Source organism: Rhinolophus sinicus, linkage group LG06 (genome assembly GCF_036562045.2).
Source record: "Rhinolophus sinicus isolate RSC01 linkage group LG06, ASM3656204v1, whole genome shotgun sequence".
Lineage (NCBI taxonomy): Eukaryota > Metazoa > Chordata > Mammalia > Chiroptera > Rhinolophidae > Rhinolophus > Rhinolophus sinicus.
Genome location: NC_133756.1, coordinates 128,080,687 through 128,095,604, shown reverse-complemented (window position 1 = coordinate 128,095,604; position 14,918 = coordinate 128,080,687). Strand labels below are relative to the sequence as shown.

The window sequence follows — 14,918 nt, the reverse complement described above, 5'->3', positions numbered from 1 at the left end:
AATAGGGGTTAACACTGGCTTCCATTCATTTACAAAGGCACTCAGTACATATGTTGATTATCAAGAAATCAATGACAACAACACAAAAGGTACTCACTGTGCTTATTTCTCTTATACATTTCAGAACAAACCAGCACACCTGGCACTGTGCTACGTACAGGGAATCCATGAGCTAATAGTACAAAGCCCCTCTCTCCATAGGCCCTACAGAGGGACTGTATGGAGCTAGCTCACTGCCTCTAGAGTCAGAATCATTTGTTTGCCCATATATAAACATACATGTTCTCAAAGATTCCTATAGAGAAGACTGGGACTAAAGACAGTCAAAATCCTCACTTTTGCATATCACATGACTTAAACCAGCATTTACCTGCTTTTCCGTATGGATGACTTTGTTCTCCAGCATTACACATGCAGTGTTACTCATTAGCAAGGAGAACATCTGTGGAACTCACCTTGGAAATGTGAATCAAGTTACACAAGTTGAAGGTAGCAACTGTGACGAAAACCAGGTTATCCATCACATGTGAGATATGTAAGATTTCAGAAAACTGACCTTCCTTTCAACTATTCTCAGGTAACCACAAGAGGATACGTTCATGAAATGACGAAGTAAATAAAAAAAGAAAAAGCTGGGGCCCTAACTGAGGAGACAGAGGAACACACTGACCAACAGCTGGGCTGCTGACCTAGAGAGCAGCCAGTGTGGAGTGGGCAAGGAGCTGCAGAGCTCCTGGAGGAATGTCACCAACAGACCTGAGAGAGTCCCTGCCTTATGTGACCACCTGGAGGAGAGTTTGAGAATTCTGTTAGAAATTTTGAGGATGAATTTGTGTAATGTGAAAACTGAACAAATAAAATAAGAGGCAATCACAACCCTACAAAAAACAAATGGCACAATCAAGAAATCGTTCTAATAGATCACACATTAACCACACTGTGTGCAAAACTTACACTGGTTTGCAATATAAACACTGAATGTTAAACCAAAAATTGTGACATAACCACATTGGGAGGGTTACAAGTAAAAGGGGTGGGGGACAAGTGCTAAATTTAGAGTTAACTCCTGAGTTTCCATAGTAAGAAATAAAAAAAAAAAGTCTAAAATTGATGGATAGAGATATATTAGCATGTAATTTAGAAATACAGAGATAACACATGAAGAAACGGCTGATGGGCTGTAAGCAGCTGTCCCTTAGAAGCTGGGAGATGGGGAAACTTGGGGCAGTGGCCTGCTGCTTTTCTATAGGCCATGAATGCGGTTCAACTTTGCTTATATGTAAAGCAGGTTTATTACTTTATTAAATGAAATAGACAGCCAATCAAAACCTATCATGAAACATCATGGAGTTTTTTGAGGCAGGGAAAGAACTCTAAAGGGAACAAAAATATTAAGAGTCGTGCTTCAGGATGTTTATCGAGGTTGGCTACCAGTTCCCTGGACTCAAAAGGCACTTGGTCAGATCACAGAGCCTTCCTACAGCTCAAATACTCAGGACAACCGAGCAGAAGCTGGGATCCCTGTCTGCCTGTAGGGCTCACCAGAAAGACCAATGTTACACCGGCAAAATCCTGTCTGGATCAAAACATCCCACCACTCAGCAGCACCGGACATGATCTTAGTATGCTGACTTCTATTTTGACTTGGAGAAATGCACATTTTCTCCTTTTGTTGCTGTAATTCCTCCAGTTCTTCTTCACAGCAGGGACAAAGGTGAATGTAATCCTAAAAACTCAACAAAGTTACTTGCAAAGGGTTATTTAGTTACCCTCGGGATTTCACATTTCCTCCACCCCCAAAGCTGTTCTAAGAGGTTCCTTTTTCTCCTAGTCCCTGGCTTTCCTTCTCTCTGCCGTTGAGGGAGTAGGGCTGAGCTGTCTGGACTCGGGAGTCAGACGGGTCTGGTCTAAAGCCTGGCGATGGCACCACTGCCTCGCTGAGCCATCCAGGATGGGCGATTCTAGCCCTCTCTGCGGCAGTTTCCATACCCATAATGCCAGGCTAACAATAATAATGCTTACATCAAAGGAGTGTCACGAGGATTAAATGAGATAATGCATAGGAAATATATAATGCTGTGCCGAGCACGTAGTTTATTATTACTATTATTTTCCCAACTAATGTTTCTTTTCTTCAGATGAGATCATTTGAAACTAAGACTATCCCTCTGACAGCAACAAAATGGAAATACTAAAATTTAATGCAGAAATTAAGAGAAGAAAATTTCAGAAACATTAGGGTGATTCCTATGGTTCCGACACTGCCATTAGCTACTGTAAACTAGGGTGGCTGAGGTGGGGGCACACGGGGCGTGGAGTGATCTGGCCCCTGCTCTTCCCTTACGCTCATCAGAGTCCACTCTGAAGCATGGGAGACTGTGCTTGCAAGTGGGGCTGGGGAGCCTGGGACGGTGCCATCATCACAGATGAGACAAACCAGAATAACACAACTCCCACTGAGGGTTTATTTTCTTTGTTTCTTCTCTCTCTCTCTGTCTCTCTTCCTCTCCCTTTCCCTCGCTCTCTCTTTTTGAAAGGACTGCCAATGCATTGTCCTCCAGAGACCTCTGATGAGGCAGCTCACTTTTTGTGGAAAAGGAAGGAAAAGCCCTATAAATCTGCTGGTTCTTTGGCATCAGGGCAGCTCCCTCGAACACTGCATTACACTGTCTGGCCTGAAGATGGCGGTCTTTTCCTAAATTTATTCCAAAAATTCCAGGTATTTGAAGAACGTAGTTAAAACCTTGAAAAATGACTGCTGTCATATAATACCAAGAAAAAATTATAATCCACTTAGGAATTTAAAGAAACCAAGACAAATCACTCATGTCAAGGGATGATAATGTACAAGTTGGAACACAACAAGGACAAATCACCTACATTGGCTTCCTGTCATGCTCCTGCCAGGACTCTTGGTCCAGACACCCCCAAGGCAGTCTGGGCAACCTGTCATGACCCCTAGTCCCTGCAGGGCGGGGAGTGACTGCGGGGCCGAGCTAAGGAGAGTGACCTGCATGGGAAGGGCTTGCCCGGGCTCCCGCCCCAGCACCAGCCCTGTCCTGGCTATTTAGCCCCAGTGCCACTTCATTTCTTCCCTGTGCTCTTTCCAAAAGAAACATCACTGAAAACAAGAAACTAGGAGCAAGTCAGTCTTTCCTTCCCAGATCTCACACCAGGATGCACTGCCCTCACCCCCACCTCTCACCTCCACCATCATCTCCACAGAGGGGCTGCTGTTAGAAAGAAGTGCAACGTCCCCACAGAAGTGCAGCTGTAAGGAAGAGCCCACTGTGAGTGCGGGGACAGCAACCAGGAAGGCAGGCGGGTGTGGTGCTGACCTGCCAAGGAAAGCAGATGGAGCCTGGCTGGGGCCTCTGTGAAATATCTATAAAACCCAGATTTCCAGATGCTTTCAATTGCCTCATCCCCAAGTGGTAATGAAGAGGGTGAGTGTCCAGAGCAGCTCAGATGCTGAGAATAAACCACCCACTATTATTGTGAGAGGTGCACGTATGAGCTGACACGACAGCTCAGCAGTCATACAGGACAGGGTGGGAAATCCACGCATACCACAGTGCAACGTCGCCTCCATCACTGGAAGGCACTTATCTCCCGTGTCTCACTGGAAGGCCACACTGGGTAAAATGTATGAGAAAAACCTGGGAGAAACAAACACTGGATATAGCCAGCCATCAGGCCAGCTGTAGCCTTCCTCTGAGAACCGGGAGGGCAAGTGTGTTTTCTGATCATTTATTCTAAGCATGGGATGCAGACATTAACAACACATGTGTTAAAATCCAGGCTCTGCTGGTTTTGAGCTGTGTGGCCTGAGGCAAGCTGCTTAACTATGTGGGCCTTGGCTTCCTCCTCTGAACATAGGGATGACACCTGGTCTGCTCATCTCTAGGGTTCAATGTGAAGGTCAAATGAAACAGTAAACATGCCAGTTCTGTGTGAGCCACAGGGAACTGCACAGATGCAGGTTTGCAGGTTTACTATTAATGAGATCCACACACACGCCATGAGCTGGAGTAGAGGACAGAAACCAGATGTGCCCAAACAGTCATTTCCCATAAATATAGGACCCCACCATGAGATGTAGCGACCACCTCAGCAGCCACTGCAGGGCTTGGAAACTTCTCCAGAGGAAACTTGTCCTTCCCCATCCAGTCCAAGATACAGGCAAGGACCCTGCTGGCAATCTGGAACTTGAACCTTGCTTCTGACCTTATTTCCTTATTTCTCCAACCTACTCCCCATTCAAACCATCTGCCCTGGTTTCTGCCAGAGGTCTCATGCATGTCACTTTTCCTTAGAGTGACGCTGGTCACATTTTCCAAACCAAAGTGAGGATTTGTGGTTTAACAAAAGAATTTTAGCTGACCTGTGCATTTAGGCCTTTGAAAGAAGCTATAAAGATACGAAGATTAAATCATCCTTGGGCCTACATCTGACCAATTGCCTTTATGGAAAACAATAAGGTTATCTGCAGGATCTATATGCAGAACTTCAGTGCAGGCTCCCTGTCATGCGGGGGACCCGGCTCGCTGCGCCATTTATCTTGTGGGGTGGCCTACAGGGTCTCTGCTCCTGCTCCCCACATAAGAACGTACGATATGGCTAGGCCAAAAAGGAACACCCATGGAGCCATAGATAGGGGAGTCATACCACTATAGTCTCACTGGAGGCAGGATCCACCCGACCTGCAACCTGCTGTCTGCTTCTCTGCCTGCCAACCAACCGACTGACCAACCAGCACAGCCGCGGCAGTTATATTAGTGGTTAATGGCTAACTGGTTACAGCTGACGGCCAACTAGTCGCAGCTGATGGCCATCTACCACCCAAGCCAGCACCTTTCCACGTGAAGCCGAGAGCCTGGAAACTGCTCTCTGGGACTCTGTGCCCACACTCCCCTAGAGGGGAGAACTTGGGGCTCCTTCAGGCGGTGAAGATTGATGACATACTCCCACATATCCAGGAGGTTCTATGCTTTCCACTGTTCTAGCCAATTAGAAATAGAGACCAGGACATTCCATGCGGCAAAATCCCTTGCCTCCTGGCTGAGAAGTTGCCATCACCCAAGCCTGGGCACCCTTCTCTCCTCCCATGTAACCCAAGCCAAGTGTCTTTGGTTTGCTCTTTCTACAAATGTCCTAATCACCTTCCTTCACTGGCTGCCCCCTGTGAGCTGATAACAAGCCCTGGCCTCTCCACTTCCCGGGATGGTATTAGGTTGGTGAGAAAGTAATTGTGGTTTTTGCAATTATTTTTAACCTTTTAAACCGCGATTACTTTTGCACCAAACTAATACATAAGTATCATTCTCTGTGAGATTAATACATGGGAAAGCACTTGGTACATGGGAAGATCTCCCTAAATATTGGTTATTGTTGCAACCTTCCCCAAATTCCTCAAACCATGGGCTCTGGATTCAGACAAAGTTCAAATATGCAACCCCACCATCTATGAGCTGGGTACTGGGCTATTACTTAAACTCTCTGAGCTTCTCTGTTTCCAATATTCATGTCAACAGGTTTCTTTTGAGGACAAAAAAGAAATAGCATTATCACAAAGGCAATCGTGATTCCTTCTACGTTCCATGACTCTTCCAATTATACCATCCTCGCTTTCAAAAACTCAGTCATTTGCATTATCCTCTTCCTTCTACAAGTAATTATTCCCCATCACCTTTTGATGTCATCCACACAACGTCTCTCCCCTCTGACATTCACTATTTTCTGTCCCCTCGGCCACTGCCTGTGCCCTGGTTTGGTCCCTGTCACCCATTTCCAGGACCAGTAACGTTCCCCTACCACCAGCCCGTTCTCTAACCTGCCAGTCATCATCTGCTGACACACACGTCAGATCCCATCTCTTTAAAAAGGGGGTTAAGGTGGGAGAATATATGTTCGTATTCTGCTTTGCATGTATTAAGATCTCTGGAAAGATTCACAAGAAACCAGTTCCTTACTTGGGGTGGAATAGGAATTAGAAAGAAGAGAAGTCTCCCTCCATTTGTTTAAGACTTTTGACCACGTATGAATTTACTACCTACTCAAAAAAAAAAAAATTTTTTTAATTTAAAAACATTTTCTGGCTCCCACCTGAGTTTCAATAGTGTTAAAATCACCTGCTGTGCAGAACCTCCCAAGCCAAATCCTTTCCGTCTGTCTGGCTGTATTTCCTGCTACATTCCCACAAGGCACTCTGGTTCAAAAACATTTGTGGCGTACTTAACAGGTTCAGGGATGTAGCTAACTGTAGTTGCCACAGTTACACAGTGAGACTAGTCCTATTGTGTCCCCTGGACTGACTGAAGGTGGGGCCGTGAAGTCATTGGCCCCGAATCTCACATCACTGGTAAGAATTCAGATATCAGCCTCCTCATTCCATGAGAACGAACATGTTGTCACAAGAGCACGAGGAGAGAGAAGTTCTCAAGTCGAGGTGGGAGCATTCCTTGCTTCTCTTGCGCCTTGCCCCAAACCTGGAGAAGACTCCCAGAACCACAGGTCGGAAAAGCAGCTCAGAGAAAACCCAGCCCAATGCTCTCCCCAGGGTGAAGGACCTTGCACATCCAGCCTGTGATTGGGGAGCTCATACTTTGGAAGGCAGTTGCTTTTATGTTTAAGTAATTGTTCGTGTCTTCAAAACTACAGTGAAGTGGTTAAGAATACAGAGTGGAGCCCAACCTTGGCACAGCCACGTCCTGGCTGCGGGTCTTGATAAATGTGCCTTCGTGTCTCGGAGCCTCCGTTCCTTCATTGATAGACGGGACATAAGAACAGTACCTGTGTCAACACGCTGGGCACGCTGTGCTTATAACCCCGCTCAGGAAGAGCTAGTGGTGGTCAGTGTTGCTCTCACACATAAAGGTGTTTCTTAGGACGTGAGTGTGCTTTCCCTGTTCTCGTTTGTTCCTGTACCACACTGTGGAACTTTTCTTCTTCAGCGAGACAGTGCTTTTTCAAAACCTAAAGAGACAATGTCCTTGTCCCTCTCTCGCCATCCCAAAGCTCTCCCTTCTCTGGCCGTGTGACTCCGACCTCGCGAAACCCTCACACTCTTTCTGCACATAGTCCCCCTTGTTCTGCCGTCCAGACCACGACAACATCAAACAGACAACCTTGTGCCGGGGAAGTCTGAACAGGCAGGGGTTTGCCAGCTGTGGAGCAGGATGTGGCTGAGCTGAGCTGGGGACGAGGGGGGGCGGCTGGAGGAACCTGCCGTGTCCCAGGGTGGGGTAGAGGAATTCCGCTGGGCTTTATCAGGAAAACCACTCCCCATGCATGCACAGGCTCCCGCTTACAGCTCACCAAGACCAGGCTGTCATCTGTCTAATGCGGCAGCTGCCTCACGCAGTCTCCAGGAACTGGGCCCTGATTAGGGGCAAGGCACTTGTAAATAGCCCACCATGAGTGGAGGATCTTATACTTAACATTTGAAGTCCTTTGATATGCAACACTGAAATCATGTAGAAAGTGTGTTTTCAAGCAGTACTAACCACTTCTAAAACAGTCTTAGTTTTTTAGATCTTCCTTTCTTCACCCTCTGTTGTTTTTCTCTTAGCTTCTAGCAGAGCCAAAGGTAACAGAGAGGAACTGACTTGCTGGTTCTCCACCAATATAAACAACCACCGACTTGGGGAAATGTTGCCATCTGGTTGATACACGATGCAGAGCCAGCAGGGGGCGCACATCCCCCGGAGTGTTCAGCCTTCAGCTCCTCAGTGATGACAGCCCGCTGTAGACTACAGAACAGGCTACTCACTGGGTACAAACGGACCACAATCTTTGGTTACAATCTCAGGATGTGGAATCAGCAGACAGACCTGGATCTGAATCCTATTTCCAACAGCAGCTGGCTGCCTACCACTGGGCCGGCTACGTCAGAGGATTAAATAAGATAAGATACGGCTATCACTACTATTACGGCTGCTGGTAATACTAGTGCTAAGGGTGGCAGAGTCATGACGGAGTCTTTAGTGGTGGCAATGATGACCTATGTGGTCAACTTAAGAGAGAATTTCCAGAACAGTGGTAACTAACGGAGACCACCCTAGACTGAAGACTCGGCAAACGGGGTTCTCCTCTTCGCTTTGCTGCTCCCCAAGCATCTTTTGCGCCTTATCTCCTGTTGGGAGATAGCACACCAGAGAGTTCAAACCTAGCACAGCCATTGATTAGCTGCAAGACATCAATCTCTCCAAACCTCTACTATAGAATGGACTAGAATGATGTACCTTATAGGGCTGTGATGAGGATAAAAGAAATCACTAACGACAAATGGGAAGCACTGCACCCACCTCATTAATGTGTTTCATTTTTGCCACCACTATCTATAACCCCATGATTCCAATACGCCTAAGCCATTACAAAGAAGTAGGGGGAAATGTGCGTGCATGCTTGTATGTAGACAAAGATCTAGTGAATCCAAACGTGAATTCTAGTGACTTCACAAAGGTGACTCTGTTTAGGGACCCTGGATTATGATTCACTTTGTTGGCTTCCTTATCAAATGAACATGCTAATGTTCGATGTTAAGTTTTACGTATAGCATATCCACATTTGTTTAAACATACCAGACACATTTATTTTAGATGACTTTAAATCTTCCTATAATTGGAACAAAAATAGAGTAAAATTAAAGTCGGAGAAGCCATGAAAAGTCTTAGAGCCAAAGAACCCACTCTCATGCTACAAATTTTTCAGTGTGACACTACGTTGGTCTTGAAGTGCCATTACACCTTCATTGTAATAGCACTTTGTGTTTGCAAAACACAGAATATATTATATAATTTGGGAAACTGGTGCTTGAGACATTGTCAAAATGCTTTAAATAATTTTGTTAATTCTTCCCCATTTCAATTAATCAATCACCTTTTTTTTCCCCGTCAAGGATCTGCTGCTTCCTCTAGCACAAGAACCATAGTTCAAGCACTCACATTTCCACTAAAATCAAATATATGTGCTATTCACAATCTGCCATGAATTCATTTCTATACATTAAACTCATTTGCATATTATTGCAAAATAATGATTTGTAACAGGACTAGTAGAAGTGACATTAACAAGTGAGACTGACGTTATGATTTAGTAAAACAATTTCACAATAGTGGTACAGCTTTGGCTGGCATTATCTGATACACATCATTTAAAGTTATAATACACAAGCCAGAAACATCAATATATATATTATTTTCTGAAATTATACTTTTAAAATCTAAAGAGCAAGTAATTTTCAACTGTGAAGAAGGATCCTTATTCCATATTAGCCCTTAACATTACCTCACATTCTGCGCGTGTATGTATGTGTGTGTACTTGTTTGGCTGGTTATTGCTTGTTTTCTGTACTAGGATGGAGGCTCATGAAAATAAGGACTTAGTTTCCTTTGCTGTTGAATCCCTAACACCTGAAACAGTGGCTGGCATGTAGTGTTTAAAAAATACTTGTTGAATGAATTCTAATTTCTCTCAGCCCCAACTCGTGCCCTCTAAAATATAATTATTTTTTCAAGAGGCCCAAGGGTGTTGACTCCCTCCAGGCCTCCCATTTATTTCAGGACCGTTGACGTCACGTGTTGGAGTCCAATCTATTGAGCCAAGCCTTTTCATTCATCAGGAAAAGGCCAAATCCAGTTGAACCGCTCAGACTATTATGTGTAATCCTGAACATACATGAAACGTTATCTCTGGACTCTAGTCCAAGGACTTGGTGGGCTCTGCCTTTAGAACTATCTACCAACTTTCACTTACTGCTTTCATACCCCCGAGTCATCAACTTCTGGAATGTTCTCTCTTCTTCCCATGACCATATCAACCCTCTGCCTCTCAGAGTAAGGGTTACTCCTCAAGGAAGCCTATCGGTTCCCTATTAATCACAGCATTCGATATTCTTCCTTCCTAACAGTCACCACACTTTGCAGTGACCTCTTGTGTGATTACTATTTCAAGTATGTCTCCTCAGTAGCCGTGACACTCCATAAGGGCGGAGACTGGCTGCGTGTCCCGTACGAGGCCCCTCCTCCGTGTGGCACCTGGCACGTGCAGGTACTCATGAATGATTATGGAATGGACTAAACGAGTCTATCAGTGATTCACAGTGTGAAGCCCAACAACCACGAAGAACAACAGAAAGAACTGGCATCCTGGGTCCCGCTGGTCCTTCACTGAAGAGGGCAGTCACACTGAGGGGCTGTCATGAGCTTTTAAAATAAAAAAAATATTTTTTTCTAACAGTGATAAAATATTCTAATCTTTTAACCAGGGAAACAACGGCCATCTTGGGAATTTTGCTTCCCAGTGCCTTGGAGTTCTAGTCCTAGAAAAAAATTAAAAACTCGTATACAAGCAAAGAGAGAGATTTGTTCACACAGGAGATAGGCAGACTGAATATACGGTTTAAGAGACCTTTGTAATTGGTGGTGGTTTGCAGTAATATAAAAAAGTATATTGAAACAGAAGATTTGGGCTCCTAGCCCCTACGCTTATTGGCTAAATATCTTGGGTAAGCCATTAATGTGTCTGGGCCTCAGTTTCCTCACCTGTTAAATGGGGAAAACAGAATCTACCTCATGGCACGATGAGGACAGAATGAAATGATCAATGATAAAGTACTCTGTAGGCAATGAGGTGTTACACAAACGAGTTATGAAAAGCAGAAGCATCATCTAGGCCAAAGCAAAGCCTTCAGCCAAAGAATCATCTATACTTCCCAGAAAGAAGTAGCAGCCTAGAATCAAAAAGTAATCTTATTTATTTCAGTGCCCCCACAGATAGGGATTTAAGCCATCACCACCACCCTTCCTGTAAAACCACTTAGCCACTTGAGAAAAGAGTGATCCAGTTGGCCTTCTCTTCCCTGTTTTCTTTCTTTCTTTCTTTTTTGAGGTAAAAGCATTATTATTTTATTTTTCCTCGTTTTTATGAAATTCCTTATTTTCAATAACCTAATTTTCCTATACCTGCCGTGATGGACCCAATCACTGACTTTACATCTCTTTCTTCAGTTTTCCCCCTCATTTTGGAGCAGGCTCTATTTTTGTACCAGCTCCCAGGGTTCACAATTCATAGACAGAAATGTCAGTGGGTTACCCTGGACTCCCCTGAGTCTCCGCTGTGGTGATGGCTGGTGGAAGCCCCTCTGCCCATCCTATCATCACAGGCTTTCCACTGATGTCATGTACAAATACTCCCTCGGGAGGTCACCTGCCATTGTTCAGTATCAGAGTTTAAACATACCGGATACATTTATTTACGACAGATGGTGAATTCATTCATGCCACTTTCTCCTGATTAAGAGAATGATAGCAAAGCAGCAGACACACAGAGAGCCTGGAACCTATGTGCTTTGGGGGGCCCTGGAGATGAGCCGGGTGGATGAGACAACATAGAAAGGAGTTGGTGAAGATCCCAAAGACAAATTCACGATTTCTTCCATTTTTGCCTTGGGCTCACCCACACACAGACGCAGTGCTCATACTCACAGCCAGAGAGGGAGAGTGAGGAAAGGGTCTTGAGCTGGCTGGGTGGGAAAGAAGGGGAGGCTCACATGTGTATGAGGAAAGCTGGGCCTGGCTGAGAAACAATGGGATGATGGGCACTTGATGGGGTGGGGGAGACAACACACAGAGTCCAGATGCCAACCTTACTGGCATTTATGATATTATAGTGCATCGCCTTCTATGTCAAACTGTTAAAAGTACCATCTTGTTACTTGTCCTTAAGAAGATAACGCCTTGCTATCTTGAGAAAACACAGACTTGGAAAGGCAGTATAGAATAAGGGCTAAATGTTTAGGCTTGAGTTTTAAAGACATGAGTCTGAATCTCTAATCCATCAGCTATTAACTGTGTGACTTTAGGGAAATTACTTAACCTCTCTGTTTCCTCATCTATCAGACAACGCCTACCCTTACAAGGTTTTGGTGAGGATCAAACGTGATTGTATACATAAATAGCTCTGCCTTGTACCAGCCATGTGGCAAGGCTCCATAAATGTTAAATTTTACCCAATGTGAAAGCCTAGTAAGGCCCTTCCCTTCAGCTCCAGAACTTCCTGGAGATTCAGGTCCAGAGCATCCATAACCTTTCCCCTCTGAAGTTCTACAGACATGCCAATGGAAATACCTTTTCACGTCATTGAAAGGCTGCTTGGCTATTCCTCCCCAGATCTGTGTTCACACAGGTTATTTGTCGGGCACTGAGGGCAGGGTAAAGGAGTGTGAAGGTGAACAGCGATGGAAGCAAATTCTGGATTCGAGGCACACCTGTCTGAGCACACTCACCGAGTCTGGGTCTCGCTGCTGTTCGAGGAAAGCGGAGAATTCCACCAGGCGAAGTTTGGTTGTGCCAATGGAGCGGCCCTGCCAGGCAGGGACTGAGGGAGCTGGGGCTGACGCAGGCTCAAAACCTGAAAGACCAATCGTCATCTTTAATGCTGGCCACCCGCCTTCCCTTGAGCCACAGGCCAGTACTGGGGCAGGGCCTACAAAATGGACGACCCAGGAGGAAAGGCCAACAGTCTGTTCCACCCATGTCTAGGGGTAGAACTAAGTTAGGCAATGGAGAAATTCTGGCCAAGGATCCCAGAGGCAGTGGCCCAGAGAAGCACAATGCATGTGGCTCCTCACAAAGCCAACTTCAGCTCAGGTTATGGGCTGTGGCATGAGGACACCTAAGCCTGGACAAAGGGGCTGAGCTGGGGATCAAGGCGAGAGGGACTGAAGAGTAGAAATGAAAGCTTGCAAAGATCTCCTGTGAGACTGGCACATGCTGGACTATTCTTGTGTTCATCCCCCTCCTTTCTTAAGACTGAAGTCACCAGCACTATAGAATATTCTCCCAGAACGCTCCACGGTATTAGAGCAGAGCATTTTCAGTTTGTGCCCTACAGCAGAGAGCAGCTCCACCACGTAAATGCTATGTGCATATGTGTGTGGCGGGGAGGGCTGGACAAATTCATGATGTCTAGTTTGCGCTCTCATGGAAGCTCTCCTGTAAAGAAAGGGTAGTGGGAATTGAGACCTATTTATCTAAGAAAGGGTGAAAAACCCTATCTGCCCTCAGGACTGGGATTGCCCAATTCAGCTGTTAATGATGAGGAAGGAACCACAGCCACTTCCCCTTCCAAGGATGACACAGGGTACTAAGTGAAAGTGCTCAGCTTCCTGTTTCCTTAAAAACCCATCTGAAGAGCTGTCAGGAGGTGACCGAGAGAAATGAGGGACCTGGGAGGGGACACACGTGTGACCTTCCTGAGCTCCAGGCTAACCCTGCCTTACAGAAGGTGGGGGCAAGGAGGGGTGTACATGGCTCTGCAAGTCAGGGGGGACATGTGGCTGTGGAACAACAGGAGAGGGAGCCCCACAGAGACTCACCTGGAATGGGGGCTGTGACCGCTGGCTGAATGGGGTAGGCCTGCTGCACGAAGGGCTTGACACTGGGGACAGAAGGATGGAGAGAGTTAGGAACAAAGACTGGAGCAGCAGCTACTCCCCAGGCCTGGCTGTGGCCTCTCGGGGCTAGGGACCAAACCTGGGGTCCTTCCCACTGTGAGGTTCCCTGCCTGCAGGTGGGAGCACAGCCCAGGCAGAGCTCCGCCAAGACAGAGACAGTTACTGTTTCCAATGGAGGCGGGCCAGAGGGTGCTGAGGACTAAACCACCACGCCTCACGCCAGTTCCATGGGACAAGCTAGCCATCTACCTCTTCACCTCTCTTCTTGTCCCTGCAGAGACTAAAGTCAGTGGTCACCATTTCCAGGCAAGGTTTGGCACGTGCTTCAGGCTCTCCTCTAGGCCAAATAGCTCAAGTTCTTTTGAAAATATAGGGGCAAAATTTCCATTCTGCTTTTATCCCTAGACTGCCCCCATCTTCGGGTTTACTGAGCTTGCTTCCCCGGCGCTCAAAGCATCAGCGGGATTTTCTACTAGCTGCCCAACCACAGGGAACGCCAGAACAGGATGGGCTATAGGATGGCATCCATTGCCCTCTCTCTCGGGCAGGCACTTCTCAGGAAGAGCCCAGGCTCTGCCCTTCAAAACCACGAGGGGACAGGGACTCACTTCCTGTTTCCTGCTGGATGATCACTAAATGGAAGGTGGGAGTGAGGTGTTTCCATGTCCCCCGGGTCTGAGTAGTCTCTTTCCTGCTATTGGCCTCAGTAGACAACAAAGGGGGATGACTTCGGTGATTTCAGGTTAAATGTCCCCTCTAAGCCCCGAGGCAGTCTGGTCCCAGGAAAACAGTACCCGGGGTGGAGTGTGACCAGCCCCTGCTGTCCATACCAATCCCTCCTCAGACTTACTCTTGCGAAGATCCTGGCTGCCCTGTTTGTATCATTCCCGGCCAGAACTGGAAAGCAAATGCAAGAGGCTTCAGGATTCTGAGTTCATGTCAAAGCACCGTTCAGGATGTCTACACATTGCAACCCCTGCTGAACAGCAGGTTCAGATCATCTACCAGCTGCAAACTGAGCCTCCCGAAGAGCAGACGTGGTCACTGCTGGGCCTCACACTGGAACCTACGTCCTCGGCCTGGCAACCTAGGGCTCCCTCTCGTTCCTCTTCCAGATAATACCCAAGGACAGCAAACAGGCAGCAGCGTCTGTGTTCTCCTGACATCTGGTAGGTCTGGGTGCACTGCAGAGACTTCACAGATATTTCGTCTGACTGCTCTATTCATACACCCACCCAGCCTTGTCTTTCTTCCTCCATTCGGAAACGCTCCTGTGCAATGTTCTGCTCTATAACTCACAGCACCGAGGGCCCAGCCAGGGAAAGGACAAAGCTCAGAACAAGAGGCCGGGAGCTCCAAGCCGCAGTGCAGATACCTCTGCTGTGAAATTTCCTGAGGCTTTTGGTGCCTGCCAACGCCCTGCTGGGGAGGCAGCACTGTGTATAGAGAGGTATAGAGCCCT

General features: G+C 46.6%; 1 protein-coding gene across 8 annotated transcripts in view; it reads right to left on the bottom strand.

The window, feature by feature from the left end:
• TEAD1 (TEA domain transcription factor 1) overlaps window positions 1-14,918 on the bottom strand; it is a 254,546-nt gene that overhangs the window by 44,767 nt on the left and 194,861 nt on the right. For all 8 annotated transcript variants that reach the window (XM_074336011.1, XM_074336012.1, XM_074336015.1 and 5 more), the window contains 3 exons: window positions 14,307-14,353; window positions 13,379-13,440; window positions 12,287-12,411 (listed from right to left, as the gene is read on the bottom strand). In XM_074336011.1, the coding sequence (XP_074192112.1) occupies window positions 12,287-12,411; window positions 13,379-13,440; window positions 14,307-14,353 (234 nt within the window). The remainder of the gene's footprint in view (window positions 1-12,286; window positions 12,412-13,378; window positions 13,441-14,306; window positions 14,354-14,918) is intronic.